Genomic DNA, 15,953 nt, shown 5'->3' with positions numbered 1-15,953 from the left:
CTGGTCATTGACCTCATAAAATTAAAAAAAACTAATCTTGTAACCAATTAAAGGTAAGTCAACAACATCTAGAGACTAGAACAGGTGCACACACACACACATGCTGGTTGGACAAAGGAACCGTTTACCAATGGCATATTCAAGTTTAAGAAGTACAACCCTTGATTATTTGCAGTATTGTTGTATTGTGTTGCATGAAACTCAAGCTTTTCAGGAGCGGTCTCAGTCAAAATTGATCAATTGTATGTAAAGTTTATTACAGGACTTTCTAAAGTTTTTGATTCACTGTCAACTGCCAGTTTCCAATTAAGCAAACTTATTCATTTCTTTGTTCATATTTAAATTTTTAGCTACAATTACAATTTAATAGTGGACCCAGACTCAACATGTTCTGAAAACAGCACATTTTGTTTATGGACTCGCATATTTATTTGTCCTACATGCTGCTTTTTTATTACAACATGCAAGTATTTCAAGGTTTTGTGCAACACATTGCAAACAATATAAAATTAGAATTTCAGGTTCTTTGTGCAAGCAGAGTCTTTGTAACTCCCTCACTAAGTGCATTTGGTGTTTACCTGCAAGAGTAAAGCTATGAACCCTATTGAAACATTTTTCTTTAATTACGTGCATTTTTAAATATTATGACCTGGATTTTTATTGTTTTTGTACACTTTTCTGTCAATTTAATATTTGCATTTTTACTCATTTTGTGGGTTTTGTTTTCTTGTGCAATCTGGACTTTTGTTTTTGGAATCCTTTCATCGTCAATTTTGTTTCATCGACAATTTCTTCGATGTGACAGAAGTACTGAGAATACAGGAGTGTTCTCCAATCCCACTGTCTTATTTGCTGAACTCTATTCATTTAACTCTCTGCTCCAAATCTGTCAGCTGTATGTGGACAAAACCAATCAGTTGACTGTACATATGTTGTAAAGTTGTATTTTGAAAATTGGCATGATTCACTAATAAAAATATGTCAGATAGGGTTATAGCAACCCAGAGGAAGGGTTCCCAAGATGGTGGAAATACAGTCCTGTCACCTCCAAGTCAAACCATAATGTAAATTACATTTCTCCTTTGGTGTACTTATCCAGGCTACCTTGGCTAAGAAAAACATTGATTCCTGGAATCATGTTTTTATGTTAGTGTTCAGTACTAGTTTATACTTAAATTATAAGCGGCTTACAAACCAAACACTGTGTGAGGCTAGTGGGCGCTTGAGTGGGGAAAGGATCCCATGGTGCTCCATAGGGCAGACGAGCAGCAAACCCCTCTACATTTGACCATCGATCTCTTGAAGGATAACCAGGGGAAAAGAACAACTGGAGGCATCAGTGATGATTGTTGCAGGTATTTTAATGTTGACACGCATACATATATCTATGTATATGTGTGTTTTTGCACTGCCTTCTCAGTAAAAATAATACATAGTTTATATATATTTATATAGAAATATCTCAATATGCTATCCTAAGTAGCAAACACGGTTCCAAACAACTCATAAAACCTCAGCCGCTTTGATTCCTTCTTAAAACCTTGATACCTCTGAATATTGATTACAGTAATGAATGTGATGCTGGCTTTTGTGAGTTGTTTACCATATCTCTATTTTACTATTTTACATGTGCTTAGACCACACTGTAAGTGTAAATGTATGAGAGATACGTAAAATAGCACTGATTATTGCATTGCCACTGTCTCCAATCAATTGTGAGAGCAGCATGTGTCTTCTGTACACGTGTGGACTCTATTTTTTCTTTCCATGAAAATCTGACTTCTTTTAAAAAGGCCACATGTGGCAGTCTAACCCTTGGCATTGAGTCTGTCAGCTGTCTTTGACTGTGGGATTGCAGCCTCTCCCTGGTGCAGCCCCGGAGGGGGGAGTGACCCCTCCCCTCAGCGGGTTACTTACTCCACATGGTCTAATCAGCCACCTTGGACCTGATATGTTCAATAGGGTTCATATCTGCTTCTTGACCCAGTGGGTTGTGATTCTTCTACTCCCTTTACATCTTTTCTTTTGCACAAAATAGCACAAAAATAAACATTTTGATGTTTTGAGAAAAGGGTTCTCAGAAAATGGGATTCATGATTTGATGATTTATGTATTTCATGTTTAATTCCACTCTTTGCTGTGCTGTGCAGTGAAAAGATGGAAAGAAGCCTTGAGATGACTGAGAAGGCAGTGTAAAATCATTGTGAAAAGCCTACAGTATGTGAGTTTAATGAAAATCATTATTGTCTTAGTTAAGTTAAGTTAAAGCACTCAAGAATCTATTTAAAAAATGGTGCTGTCTATTCTGTACTGCCTAGTAGCTCCAATAACTGGAGCCATTATAAATTTTGTAAAATGCTCTACTTGAACACCAAGGAATGTTCATCCAACATTTTTACTGATGCCACTTATGGCCACTGGTGCAACTTTCAAAAAGATGTTAGAGAAGAATTCCACTAATATACTTAAAGCTATTGTGCTTATTAACAACACTGTTGGCGCGACCACATGAAACAAGCCTTCCGTGACCGCTCACCGCCAAACAAACACATGGTGGTGGTTATGTGCCTCTAAGCCATGACCTTTTACCTACAGTGAGGTTATAACAGAGGTGGTTTAGTATCTTTGGTGATAATAACTCTTTAATTAGGTGCTCACACTTTGCCTCGTCTTATTCAGTTCACTTCTTTTGTCGGCTTAAAATCCTCATTTTCATCTCGCCGCTGCAGTTTTCTTTTTCTTTGAGACTTACTGCCATATGAGCTATCATCTCGTCACTCAGCAGTAAATTGCCATCAGACACTAGCAGCTCTATTAGTTTGTTAATCTATAAATAATGTGTTAATCACGCTGTCATATTGCTTATTACCAGTGTTTGGAAAGCTATTGGAAAATTTTGTGAGCTAAGCTAATGTTACCAATTATTCAACAATAAATAAAGCTTCACTACACTGAAGCTAACACTAACCCCCAAATAAATGAAGCAAGCTTTTATTACCGAAAGACAAAACTCAGTTTCTAAATCAATTTCGGGGCCGCCACTGTTTGTGTTTCTGTTATGTCACTTTTCTGAAGCCGCGCCTGCGTAGTTAGTCAACAGCGTTCAATAACCTGTATGAGGTGTATAGAACTGCACATTATAGTTTTTTTTTTATGTAATCGCAGTATTAACTAGTGCAATAAACTACAGCCTGACCGATACATTGGCAGGCCCATATTAGGCATTTTCCAAAATCAGTATCTATATTGTTTGGCAAATTATTTTTTTTGTTTTATATTCATTTATCAGAATCATTTAAAATGACAAATAAATTATTCTGATAAATGAATATTTAAAAAATAACAGAAAAACGGACGAAACACCCTTCAACCATGTTACAAGTGTTGAATAGTTTTTCCACCAGACGACGCTACAACGTCCCTGTTGGCAACACTTTTTTTTGTTATTGTTGTTGTCAAATGACACATTATTTTATCTTAAATTTGTATTTTATACATTTTAATTTATCTGACCTTTGATATATTTTGATTGTTTCTTTGTTCTGTTGTGACACTAAAACAACAGAGTGTAAATTGTAACTTCCCTACTGGGGATCATTAAATAGTATAAATCATAATTATAAATGATATTAAAAACATATTATTTTAATGAGGACTCATAAATAACTCCAAATAACTAATGTTAGGGAAATGTGTTTGTTTTGTTATTCGTTTTTTGATTTTTTTGATTTTTTTTTTTATATATACTGGAATATTGGATTTTTTAATCACCAATTATTTGTATCAATATCAGCCTTAAAATCCTTCATTGGTTGGGCTCTACAATAAACACATCGCAAAAGGCTGCAACATATCGCGACAAGAGATTTTTTTAGTTAGAGTTAGTTAAAGAAAACATCAGAAAACTACACTTTCAAATGTATCAGTCATGATTTTAAGTGGTTTACGTACAATTAAGTGTTCAATTTGTTCAATAAAATAATGTTGAAAATGATTTCCTTATATTTGTTTTACATTCATCTGGGATGTAGTAGTATTTTAGTAGAAAACTGAAAGCAGCAGAAAGGCAGAACAACTGAGTACACTTTTATATATATATATATATATACACACCAATATTTGTTTATTTATTCAAAGTATTATCATGATCTTGACATTCGGCGTTATCGCACATTGCATAACGTGCAGCCCTAGTGTATACATGCAGAACTAACTAAATGCACCCATTGATAAAAACAAACTAACAGACCGTTTCTTCACCTTTGTGACTTTATGAAACAACTCTGTTACCTCTTGGTTTTGTATGACTCGAACAGCATATCAGTCAATGGTGGGTGCTCATCCCTGATCAAACGCTTAAATCTTTAGAATCAAATGGGAAATGATTGGGTCTGATCTTATATGTCTTGGAAATTAGTTTTCACTCACATACTGTATGTTTTCCATAGATATGTGTTTTTGGTCTAGTTGAGAATCCAAATCACACTCCAGCTGTTCCGTTCACTTTGAATGTCCATATTTACATTTTTCTTCCAGAGGGATATGATGTTTTGGATGGTACGTCTTTACTAAATGACGACATGATAGAGGATGATGACGGTGCTAGCTCGTCTGCCTATGTGGAGCTGGAGAGGCTGGAGAGAGAGACTGCTGCTGCTCGTAGCCATCACAGTACTAGCTCCACCGTAACAGCCATCTCTGTCCCACCGGCATCCCCACCTTCATACAGGGTCCCTTCCGCCTCACCCATAGCCTCTGAACTGCCGGTCCCTCAGGCCATTCAGGCATTTAAAGAGTCTGCTAACATGGTTGCTGCCTTTAACCTGCAGTGGAAGGATGAAATCTCAGCAATGCGCTATGAACTGGCAGAGCTGCGTAGAGATGTCTGTGGGGAATTGAAGACTTTCAACAGTAACTTCTTCAACTTTACTCAGTGCTACAACATGTGGACTTTGTGTCGGGAGCCTTGCAGTGACAGCACCACACAAACAGATGACAGAGTGTCCATAGGAATTCAAGCAGGCTCAAGCTGGTCCATTCGACAGAATACAGAGGACAAGTCAGTGATGTGTCAACCAGAGCCAGCCCCCTTCAGCATCATGGATTTGATGGACCCACCACGAATTGAGATTATAGAGGGAACCCCTGAGAGCACACCAGAGGGGTCAGGCAGCCCTGCCAGCCCACTTCCAATAGAGGATTTCCCATGGGAGATCAACAAAAAGCAAAAGGCTCAAAAGCAGCCAGACATAGGTGGCCACACAGGTGGTCACAGAAGCGCCAGTTTAGAACTGTGGAGCAGGAAGTACACCAGTGGGCCCATGTCATATTTGTCTATGTCATTCTAATCATTCCCATTCTACGCAAACTGTAAAATGAGATGAGGAAGCCAGGGAAAAAACATGACATTTACCAAGAAAGGCAGGGCAGAGCTGTTGTTAGATGTCCCTTTACTCTATGCAGACACAGTGTCTGTCATCTCTTGAACAGGTTACAATGTTGTTCAAGCAATCTTCTAACAAGTGTCTTGGTTAGCCATGGAATACGAGAATGACTGTTTTACACCAGAATGAGGTGACACAAGAATGTGAGAGAGAATGTGGCTGATGTTAAGATCCTCAAGTGCCAACAAGTGCAGCATCATCTTCCCTCCGCTGTCTTAAATACCCAACCTTCAGAAAACACGTCACTTCAAGTAAATATGATCAGAATCTGACGGTCATATAAAGATAAAACTCAATAATCAGCCATTGTGAGGTGAGGCATAAGTTTGTCTGTTTCTGCAAATGAATAGCTCATGTTCATTCCAGTTTCTCTTCCTGTAGAAACATTATCTTAAGCACCTGAGTATACTGAAAGAATACTGTGAATAACTTTATAAACCCTAGTTTTTTAATAAATGCATTAAAGATGATACATTAATGAATATATTGATATATAATTTACTTTTTTGTTATTCTAATCAAATCATTCCTTTTACATGGCCTTTATCCATTTTGTAGCCAGTTCCAGTTGAAATGGGCATTTAGAAAATATTCAACTTACAAAGGTTTTCTCAATGGCAAACTGGTGTACAACACAGCATGAAGAAGTTAACTGTAATAATTTGATTTAAAAAAGTAGCTGACAATTCAACTTCTAATGAGTTTTTTTAATAATCATTTGGAACACTGTATGGATGACACTGTCTCAAGGCTTTGTGGACTTGGTCCCTGCCTATATTGTTTACGATAAATCACTTATGAGTCACTTTAAAGTCTAACAGCATGTAGAGGGGATACAGTAAGGGGGATTCACAAGCATGAATGTATTGGCTTTAGTTCATTCTTGCACAAACTGCATTCATGTTCAAACTCTGTAAATGTATATACATGTACCATTTTGTATATAGAGAAACTTATATTCAATACTTGTACTGTTTGGAGTTATTAACATGCTCATTTCTGACAGCATTGAGGGGAGCTATACAGTAGTAGTTATTGTACACAGCACTTTTTCCAGTCTTCAAGGTCTGTCTTCATTTAGTTCATCATGTTCATCATCCAGCTGTCTGTGCAACTTATAAGGAAGTTGGTAGTTCATATTAGTGTTTTGCCTATTATTTTTCCGTGCAGTGGTGACCGGAGGTTCTTTAATGTTTAGTTAAGAATCTTCTCTATCAAGGGTCAAACAAATACTGAATTGATTTTTTTGTTTTTGTAAACTTTAAGATATTTGGACTAAATTCTAGAGTATTGACTTTTTTTAATGCCACATTCCTCTAGTAATGGCAGAATTTTTCATGCTGGGGGGTTCATCACTGCGGAAAGATAATAGAGAAACATTGGTCCCTATAAGTAGACAATCAGAGCCACTGTGGGCCTCTACCTCTCCGACATTTCCCCAGTGGTGCAGTATAGTACCACTGAATGTACTAACACCGCCTCACTAGTGATGGCTTAGCTGGGCTCCTTTCAAACCTTAATGGGTGGGAGCCCTTGATCAACTGCTATATTTGGCCAATTGCTCATTTTGTCTGTTAACCATAAAATAGTTTCTCATTAGCCACTGGCATTCCCCGCAACCACTCATCTGGTCCATTGTCCCATTATCCCAACATGGCGTACCAAAGTAACTGTAATACTGAGGCCATGGAACTAAGGCCAACAACAAACATCTCCAAGCTAGACAGCACTTATCTTTGGACGAACACTGCAGCATAGGACCATGGGAAGCCTGTATGTATCAGACCCCTGACTCAAATGTGAACCTTTTAAAAGTACTTTTAATAAAGGAGGCGTCATCTCTCACTTCAGAAAGAGTGGATCTTCTTCCCCCTTTGCACGACCAACAGACGTACTTGCAGAAAAAAAATGGCATTTTGAAAAAATATATTAATAGGTTGTACTACAGGTAAGATCAAAACTAAAGTTGAAGCCACAGAAGAGACAAAGGCCGACATTTTCTTACAAGTTATTGCAGTAGCTCCGCCCCACACACCTATTACAGTAACTCATTAAACCTGAGCTTGAATGCTTAGCTAAATGATTCATTTGCCTTGACAATCTAATATATGTGTTACATTGGAACACTATATTAAGTCATGTTTTGCTGGTATGTTTTGCTGGCATTTTCCATAACTCAGAACTTGAGGTTTTGGAACAACAAATAATAGATAAGGAATGAGACTAAAAACCTTATCACTCATTTATTGTTGTTATAAACCCAAACAAACCCAATGAGTTTTTCATAACATACCGGCCAAAGGCTTGGTTAGCATTAATCATAAATGATTTCAGTTGAAGGCATATGACTGTGAAAACATTTAGCCCATAGCCACTTTAATATATATATGGAAATAAAATTGGAAAGGCTTGTATTATTATTTTTGGTTTTTGAATGATTAAGAGGGGAATTGCAGTGACATTCCTTACATCTTTTCCCATTGTTTGGGGAACGCAAACTAATTTAAAGGTGCTGAAAACTGGCCAATCAGGATGTCACCAATCTACATTCATTCATTCTATGCAAGTCCTTTGTTCTTTGTTATATTTTTACATCATCTAAATATTTGCAGTTATAGATAATAGATGTGTATGTCAAATGTAATCAAATGTCATCAATGACAGGAATGAAATTATGTTTTCAGAAAATATTGGTGGCTCTTTTATTTAAATATTAATTTTATTTAATTATTTTTGCATGAGCCAGGGGCCACACACTAAAGGTTGTTTGAGTGTTTCCTAGGGTTGGGTACCGTTTGGGTTTTATCCGATACCGGTGCTAAAACGATACTTTTAAAACAGTGCTGGTGCCTGAACTAACTTAAAAAATAAAAAAGGAGCACAAAACCACTGTCAGCAACATTAAAGAACGAATTGTTTATTGCTAGGGCCATGTGGTCAACAAAAAGAAGAACCACTTGGATGGATTCAAATTGGCAGAAGGGTACTTTACACCAAAAGCTTAAATTGTTTGAGGATCAGATGAATGCACCATTAGTTTACAAGGTGCAATTGCAGTGTTGCCAATTTGGCTGCTTTCTCGCTAGATTTGGATCTTTACTTTGTAATTCATTTCCATGCATTCTGCTCTGCGTAATCACAGTCCACGGCTCTTCTGCCTACAGACACGGGGTCTCTCTCTCTCTCCCCTTGGCAGAAGGCAGTTAGCCAACACAGCCACTAAGCTTTATGCAAATGATACACGATGACGTCACAAATATGCAAATGAGAGAGTGATGTCATCTGTCAACTTTAAGTGACTTTTGGAGCTAGTGATTGATACGTTCATTGAAAAAGAATTGTGGCCATGGTGTCTCAGAACGTGCAGCTAGGCTACACTGTCCTGAGCTGCAGACTGTTGCACATCCTGGTGTTGGAATCCTTGCGAGTGTAATGTATCCACACTTTGGACCGTAGCTTTAAGCAGTTTAACAATGAGTATGCCAGCTACAAGCAAACCGTAGGCTAACGTTACCTGCTAAGTTGTATGTCATGTTAACTAGCAACAAATGCAGTAATACTTCTGTTACCTGTAACAACCACCAGAGGGAAGTGCAAGCATTTAAGTAGCGGTCCGGTAGATACTTTAATACATCCATATTGGCACCGGGTTTCGGTACCCAACACTAGTGTGTCCTGGCAGACAGTTATTTCATTCACATTTCTTCCATTTTAGCTTATATGTATACTAGAATCAAAGAGTTTGTTTGTGAGATTCTTGATATTTCTGCTAAGTGGTAGCATCCGTGTGTTTTGTGACATCATGTACAAAAGAAATTAACAATCATATTTGTATCACACATTGTCAATTTATTTACAGACTACAGCAAAATTGGAAAACAATGCTGTACAAAATGCTTAAAAATGCTTCTAAATTTATATCCAACCGAACTGTAAACTGGTGATTGATTGATCCCAGGGAACTCACCCATGCTATAAATAAGTTCAATCTAGTGTTCATTATCATTTCATTATTTAGTCCAAAGAAATTACCCTTTCCTAAAACAAGTTGAAATGTAGCAAAATACAGAAATTTATTTAAGTATTATTTTAAAACTATATACATGAAAGTTGTACATTTAACAAAGACTGAAGAGGAAATAGACAAAGGGGTATTTAAATTATTTTTAACCATGCAACCATATTTTGTGTAATGAAATATATCATTATATATTGAACTGTCTATCTTATATGTTACAGTATGTAGTCAATTGCCCCATGAGTTTTTGTTTACATTTTGTTGTCATCCAGAGATGTGATGAAACAACTATGCCAACTCTGTGACGTCCAGCTATTGGGACAAAGGTTTTTGGATTGAATCTGATCTCACCTGAACCTGTAACACTGCTTGAATATAAATCCTTTTCTACCCCTATGTTCTTTTCCTGCATTTATTCAAGGTTTCTTGGAGAAAACATGCTACTCTGTTTTGCATCAATCATGTTGCAATTTTCAGGGATCTTAGACTGTATTGTTAGTGAATCAGACTTTGTCGAAGTTATAAAGCATCTTTTGAAAACCATACTTTAGACTGCATTTGTTAGCTTATGCTTGTTTTGTTAAAAGTATGTGATACATTTTTTTTGCTTATTGTGGTGTTTCTTGTGAATTTTCATTTAGAACTTTTATTGGCCTTATGTATTTTTCATATATTGATATAAAACAATGGATTAAAATGTTTATGATGTTCATGTTTATGGTAACTTAAATGGCAAAATGGGGGTCATAGCTTTACAATGGCATCCAAAGATGAAACTGACAGAAATAGTATATTTTGTGTCCGTAGTGTGTAGTCTACACACTGTAACACACAAATACTGTACACAGCATGGGCCATAAACAGTGTCTTTTACTTTGACCCTGTCAATATGCATTGCTTTTCTACTAAGCTATCACCTTTTTGTTTTATGTTTTTTTTTTCCTCCATTTTAGGCGCCCGTAGCTTAGCAAGGGGGCGTAGAGAGTACGGTAGGTCTGGTAGGGAACCGCTTTATTCTAACTTTTTTTTTATATGTTGTTAATAGTTTTTCATACATTTTGTCTGACTCATTAACATTTTCCACTAAAATAAGATATATCATAAGTTAACAATTATTTCATACTCACTAAGTATGTATAATACATTTAAATGTTTTCATCTGTTTCCACATTGAATCAAGTGGAATTTTTAAGAGTATGTACTAGTGCTAGATAATGAGTTCAACAAACCAGAAGAACAAAACTTAAACATCTGTTTACTGTCCCACACGTTGGCCTTGTGTTAGCACACTGGCATTTATTGTACAATATTTTCTGCATTTGAACAGACACAACTGAGCACATCTGAAATATACTTTAACTGAGATGTGGATGAAGCCTTTTATAAAATCCATGATTTTTTTTTAAGGTTTGTTTTTATTTGTTATGATTTATAATACTATTCTGTTCAAATTCATTGGATTAGTACCGATTCACCCACTTGCTTTAACCATTGTATACATTTTCTTTGAGCGAACAGAGGGGAATAAAATCAGCACACAGTAGTGTGTCTTTATTTTAAATATCCTGGCATGCAGCAAGGCCGGTTATGACCAACATAACTGCTTTGTTCTACAAACCAGCACAAATCAATGCTGCTTTGAGATGATATCATCAAATCAGGTTTTCATACTTAAATCGTGGACAAACCACAGTTGTTTAAGTATAAAAAGACCTTTTCAGATTTGTATTTAAGTCAGTCACTTTCAGTAGTTTTTCAGTAGTTTTCCAGTCACCTTTCAGTAGTAGTTTTGACATTTATGGCATTTTAAATTCAGCTTATTTGTTTTAGGGGAAGGATAGATACTACTACCAATACTCAAACTTGACTTTAAGGGTGGTGGGTGAATGATTTGAAGTAATTGAAACGTGGGAGATGTCGTGCAGTCTACATGAAAACCTACATACAGTATTATACTTGTAGTCAGAAATATTGGGTAGGTACAGTTTCATATGTGGCATTTGTTATTGGTTCCAGCTCGTCTTGAACATACAATTCAAACAAACTACGCACAATGTGTGGGCTAAAATTCTATCTAAAAAGGTCTGTTCATAATGAAATGTTTTTATTTGGTGGCAAAGGTTATATTCAGCTGCCATTGCTGTACTATAGCAAACCCATTTTAATGGCCCCACTAGCAGCAGAGCCTGTGGATGGTGATATCCAATGATCTGTCAGTTGTTTTATCTGTCCAACACTTTTGTTTAATGCAACATATTGAAGACTGATTGAGAGTCAGAACCCCAAAGGATGAATCCTTAGTTTTGGTGAACCCATGACCTTTCCTATAGTGCTACCATCATGCCAAATATTCCCTGTGTACACATGGAATGGGCAAATTTGCTTAAAATTTTCAGAGCAAATGCACACTTCCCAATTTAATTAACTGTTTACATTTTCAACAGAACGCTATTCTAGTGCCATTCTCAGACCAAAAATATCATCTTTGCACACACAAAATATTTTAGCAGGTTAAATTCTTCAAAAGGGCAAATTCTTCAATTTTAACAACTCTTTAGATTTTCCTTTACATGTAGTGCCACATTCAAGACAAACATCTTTTTAACCAAACTATAGGTAAGGCTCTAACAATAGCAAAATGGTCAATATATTCTTTGTTTTGTCCAACACTTGTGATTATAGGGTACAATGATCTTCACAGCTTCTAGGGGCTGTTATCTGGGCGTTTTAAGTTACTTTAACTGTGAAGGCTGGAGAAGGTTAACTTTTTTGTGGATTTATTTGGGACGCCATCCACTACCTCATCACTGGGGCAAAGGCAATTAAAAGAGAGTTTGGTGAAATTATACTTTCGGGCCATTGATTTGTATTGGTTTGTTGTGATATATCATACATAAAAGGTTAATCCACCTTGCATCCATGGGGGCATCACCACTGTATGTATATATGTATGTGGCTATGAACAACATGCTTGTTTTAATTGAATTAATATTGAAAAAAGGCCTACAAAACCTATGTTTTAAATTTTGTAAATCCAGCAGAATCAGCTGGAATTCCTGACCTACACACCCTCAAGTCCTACTAGTTGTCCTATGTCAAATCATCCATCCATTCATCCATTTATAGATCCATCCACTCATCCAACTTTGCTAACCACCAGTGCCATACTCAAGTTCAAGCCTAGGCCCGACAAATGTTTGAGTCAGGTATAACAACATTGATAGAAAGACATTATAAATTCCCATTAGTCAATGTTTTTTTGGCAAAGCAGTTTTTTTTTGTTTTGTTTTTAGCTGAACACAGTAATTTATTTTGCCTTTGGCAATATGTCTTTTATGCCACACTAAAGAAATGCCATTTAGGTAAGCAAGAAAAGTCAATTTTAGACTATTTCAGTACACAAGTATGATTTAATATGCATTTAATTCTCAAGTTTATCACTAAATAGACATTTTACTTATGCAATGTAAGATATACAGTAATCATCACATGAATATTAGTTATTTTCATGTAAGGGATGCTGTGATGTGCCTAGCACTAACAAGCTAAACTAGCTTCATGAAAAAACTTGGAGCAGACTCCATGCTACATTTATGCAATTATGTAAAATAAAAGCAGTGCTTGTTGGTCTATATATAGTATACACTGACTGCTTAGACAGCCAGTGGAACAAATTGTTAAAGAGAGATAATTCTTATTTTGCAACTAGATAAAGCTGTAGGCAGTGTTTTTTAGGCTTTAAACATATAAACATGTTTTTCCGGAGCCCTTGCTAAATGGAGTGAAGCTGGATAGTTACTCAGATTCCATGCTTAATACAGCATGGAGTCAAACAAAACATAGTGTTACATTACGACCTGAGAGGCTTCACATTCACTTTGTTACATCTTCAGCCCCCATGCTCATGTATGCAGCTCGCCAGTCATTGCATGCACGCCATTAAGCCACAATCCACCCTGACCTGAGTAAGATCAGCATCTCACCGCCTCTTTGCCAGTCTGAATCCACAACTATGGCAAGAACGGCCTCTGGCACGAATGGAGGGAGTCGGACGGGAAGGAGACGCAGTCAGAACTTTTGCAACGATTTTTCTGAAATTTAAGTCTTGACCACAAAGGAACAAAAGGTTTGAGGGGCCTTGTTGAAAAAGCACGAGAGAAGGTCTGTTTTATTTCTCTGCACCAAAACGTTTATGAAATGATATTAGGGCACATTTACATTAAGTACATGCAAGTACCATAGTTTTAATAGTACCTACATAATCAATCTGGAATCTCAGCTGCACTTATCATGTTCACATGACAAAGTGTGAACACAATAAGTTATCACTTAATTTTCCAGTAATTAGTATTATAATTATATTTGAAAATTTGGGAATGTAAAAAGTGGAACTCCACATGCTGCAGTACAGCATGCCACTTTTAAATGTATTATATTTTGTTGCATCACCAGAGGCAGTCAGAAGTAAAAAAAAAAAAAAAAAGATAAAATAGTCTGATAGACTGTCTGGCTTTTCCACTTAAAAACATCTTTCTATCTTTGTCTGGATCTCTCTGCAAATTTTGTCTGATTTTCTTTGTTTCCCTACTGTCTAGACCTAATTTCTATAAGATTTACAAACGTTTCTATTCAAGCTCATATTTGTGGTATTTTACTACAGTTGTGGAGTGGCTTAATTAAAATGATTGTCTGTGTCTCTTTTTGCTAAATCTTTGTCTGTACATGACATTACTTTTTGGCCTTATACTCCAAAAATTGAAATACTCTGTTTTAGGAGACAAACTGTACCGCTAATGAACCAAGTTTAATGCTTAAATATTTAATACATGTCTAATATTAAAAAAATAGGGGGGAAATTAGTTAATTATCTTGCCATTTGAAACCATTAATTGGAAAATATAAATTGGTTTTATTAAGTTCTGAATTTTAAAATTTGACTTCATTTTTATATTTATGTTTAATGATGTCTGCTCTGTGTCTTGTATGTAAAATAAGAATGCATAGCTGTCTGTTTTCAGATTCAGATGATGCATGTTATCATATGCCTGATAACTAAGGATTGATCTTTAGATAATGATACACGGTCAACATATTAGGGAAATGCAGATGGGCAAAAAACAACCTTGGCAGACATTGATTATTCAAAGGCTTTCACCTAAAGACAATATAGCTGATTTTCAATTTGGTACATTTTGGTTCATCTTTTGCCTCTTACTTAATTTTATTGTGATTCTGTTGTTAGTGTTATAATTCAATAAGCCATTTTTTGACAACATTGGCAGCTACAACAGAGGCAAAAGCAAACAAGTATAAAACATAACAAACAAAATACATATTCAAATGTCCCTGGCAATACGTTTGTTATCAGGCACTTGTATAAGGTTGAGGCACCTCCTGGAGAATTGCTGTCCTGGAGAATGTCCATTGCCCATCAAGTTGCAAGTTTTGTCAGTACCATTAGAACGTCTGCATTTTGAGAAAGAAACACAGCAAATGCTGGATAATGAACTTATTTCTTACCATGGTGAAGCAGTGTTTGAGTTTGTTACAGTAAGACTGTATGTAATGTAGCTCATTCATATGAAATCATTATATGCCAAATGCTTTCCCCAAGTGCATTCAGCTGCTCTGCACACTCAACATTTAGCAAAAAACATTGATGTGACCTATTTCTAACACTGTATATTGAGCATATCTGTGTTTCTCGTTCTCCCTGCTGGTTACTGACTGACTTACTAACTGAGTATGCAAAAATAAAACATTCTGTAAATATTTTTCAATGACCTCTTGGAGTTAGTTGTGGTAGGTACAGAAAGGTGATTTACTGTAGGTGTGCATTAGTATTAGATACCTGCATTTGTCCTTTCTAATTGGTGTTTGCTCCTTGCAGGGATTCAGTTTCGTCTCCCTACTTCCTGCAGTGTGGACCGCGCTCAGCCGCCTCCAGGTACCAGCCCGTCTCCATCTCTTCTTTTTTCTCCATACTAGCCTTTATCTTTGCAAACTACATTTCAGTTGCAGTCATACATCCATGGGTGTATTAAGGGGGTCCGGCTACTTTTGCTAATGATAAGAAAGAAAGAAAGAGAGAAAGATCTTCCTGTTAAATGGTTAAGTTACACATACCATTAACAGGCTAAGTAAGGAATCTTAACAGAGAGGCTTTTGTTTAATGTTTTTGAGGTTTTTGTATGTTATGTTGTGAGAAACATTCCCCTCTATAAGCTTGAAAAGTGGCTCTGAAAAGCTTGCCCTACAAACACAGTATGTTCCTCGCCATTTGCAGAGGCATTACAATAGCAGTTGTAGGAACCTATAGGCGGTTGTCAGATTAATTCGCAGTTAACTCTAGCTAAGGTCGGTTTCACATGGTCACGCAGCAACCGCCCTGACAACTGCCTTCCTGCAGGAGCGTTCCCAAAAAAGCAAACATTTTTAAAAGCGGTTCGGTTCATGTTGTTCACGTGGGCTGCAACTGCCTCATACCGCCA

The 15,953-nt window shown here is 36.5% G+C and overlaps 2 protein-coding genes and 1 long non-coding RNA gene across 5 annotated transcripts in view; 2 read left to right on the top strand and 1 right to left on the bottom strand.

The window, feature by feature from the left end:
* Nucleotides 1-15,953, top strand: part of LOC116706439 (disks large-associated protein 2-like) — a 105,605-nt gene that overhangs the window by 64,453 nt on the left and 25,199 nt on the right. Inside the window, 2 exon segments of the mRNA XM_032543284.1 lie at nt 10,416-10,460; nt 15,353-15,409. Of these exon segments, the coding sequence (XP_032399175.1) occupies nt 10,416-10,460; nt 15,353-15,409 (102 nt within the window).
* Nucleotides 1-15,953, bottom strand: part of LOC116706441 (uncharacterized) — a 76,561-nt gene that overhangs the window by 59,271 nt on the left and 1,337 nt on the right. For 2 of the 3 annotated variants that reach the window (XR_004336236.1, XR_004336237.1), the window contains exon 2: nt 15,314-15,525. This is a non-coding gene — a long non-coding RNA (uncharacterized LOC116706441). Of the gene's footprint in view, nt 1-9,177; nt 14,929-15,313; nt 15,526-15,953 lie in introns of those variants that run through there. The other variant, XR_004336235.1, reaches the window with a different exon arrangement.
* LOC116706434 (uncharacterized) lies at nt 748-6,329 on the top strand. Its single transcript, XM_032543277.1, has 2 exons — nt 748-1,355; nt 4,537-6,329. The coding sequence occupies exons 1-2, from the start codon at nt 1,343-1,345 to the stop codon at nt 5,346-5,348; spliced, it is 825 nt and encodes a 274-aa protein (XP_032399168.1). The 5' UTR covers nt 748-1,342; the 3' UTR covers nt 5,349-6,329.

The sequence above is a fragment of the Etheostoma spectabile genome, chromosome 18, assembly GCF_008692095.1.
Source record: "Etheostoma spectabile isolate EspeVRDwgs_2016 chromosome 18, UIUC_Espe_1.0, whole genome shotgun sequence".
In the NCBI taxonomy this organism is placed as follows: Eukaryota; Metazoa; Chordata; class Actinopteri; order Perciformes; family Percidae; genus Etheostoma; species Etheostoma spectabile.
This window is presented reverse-complemented; position numbering and strand designations above follow the sequence as displayed.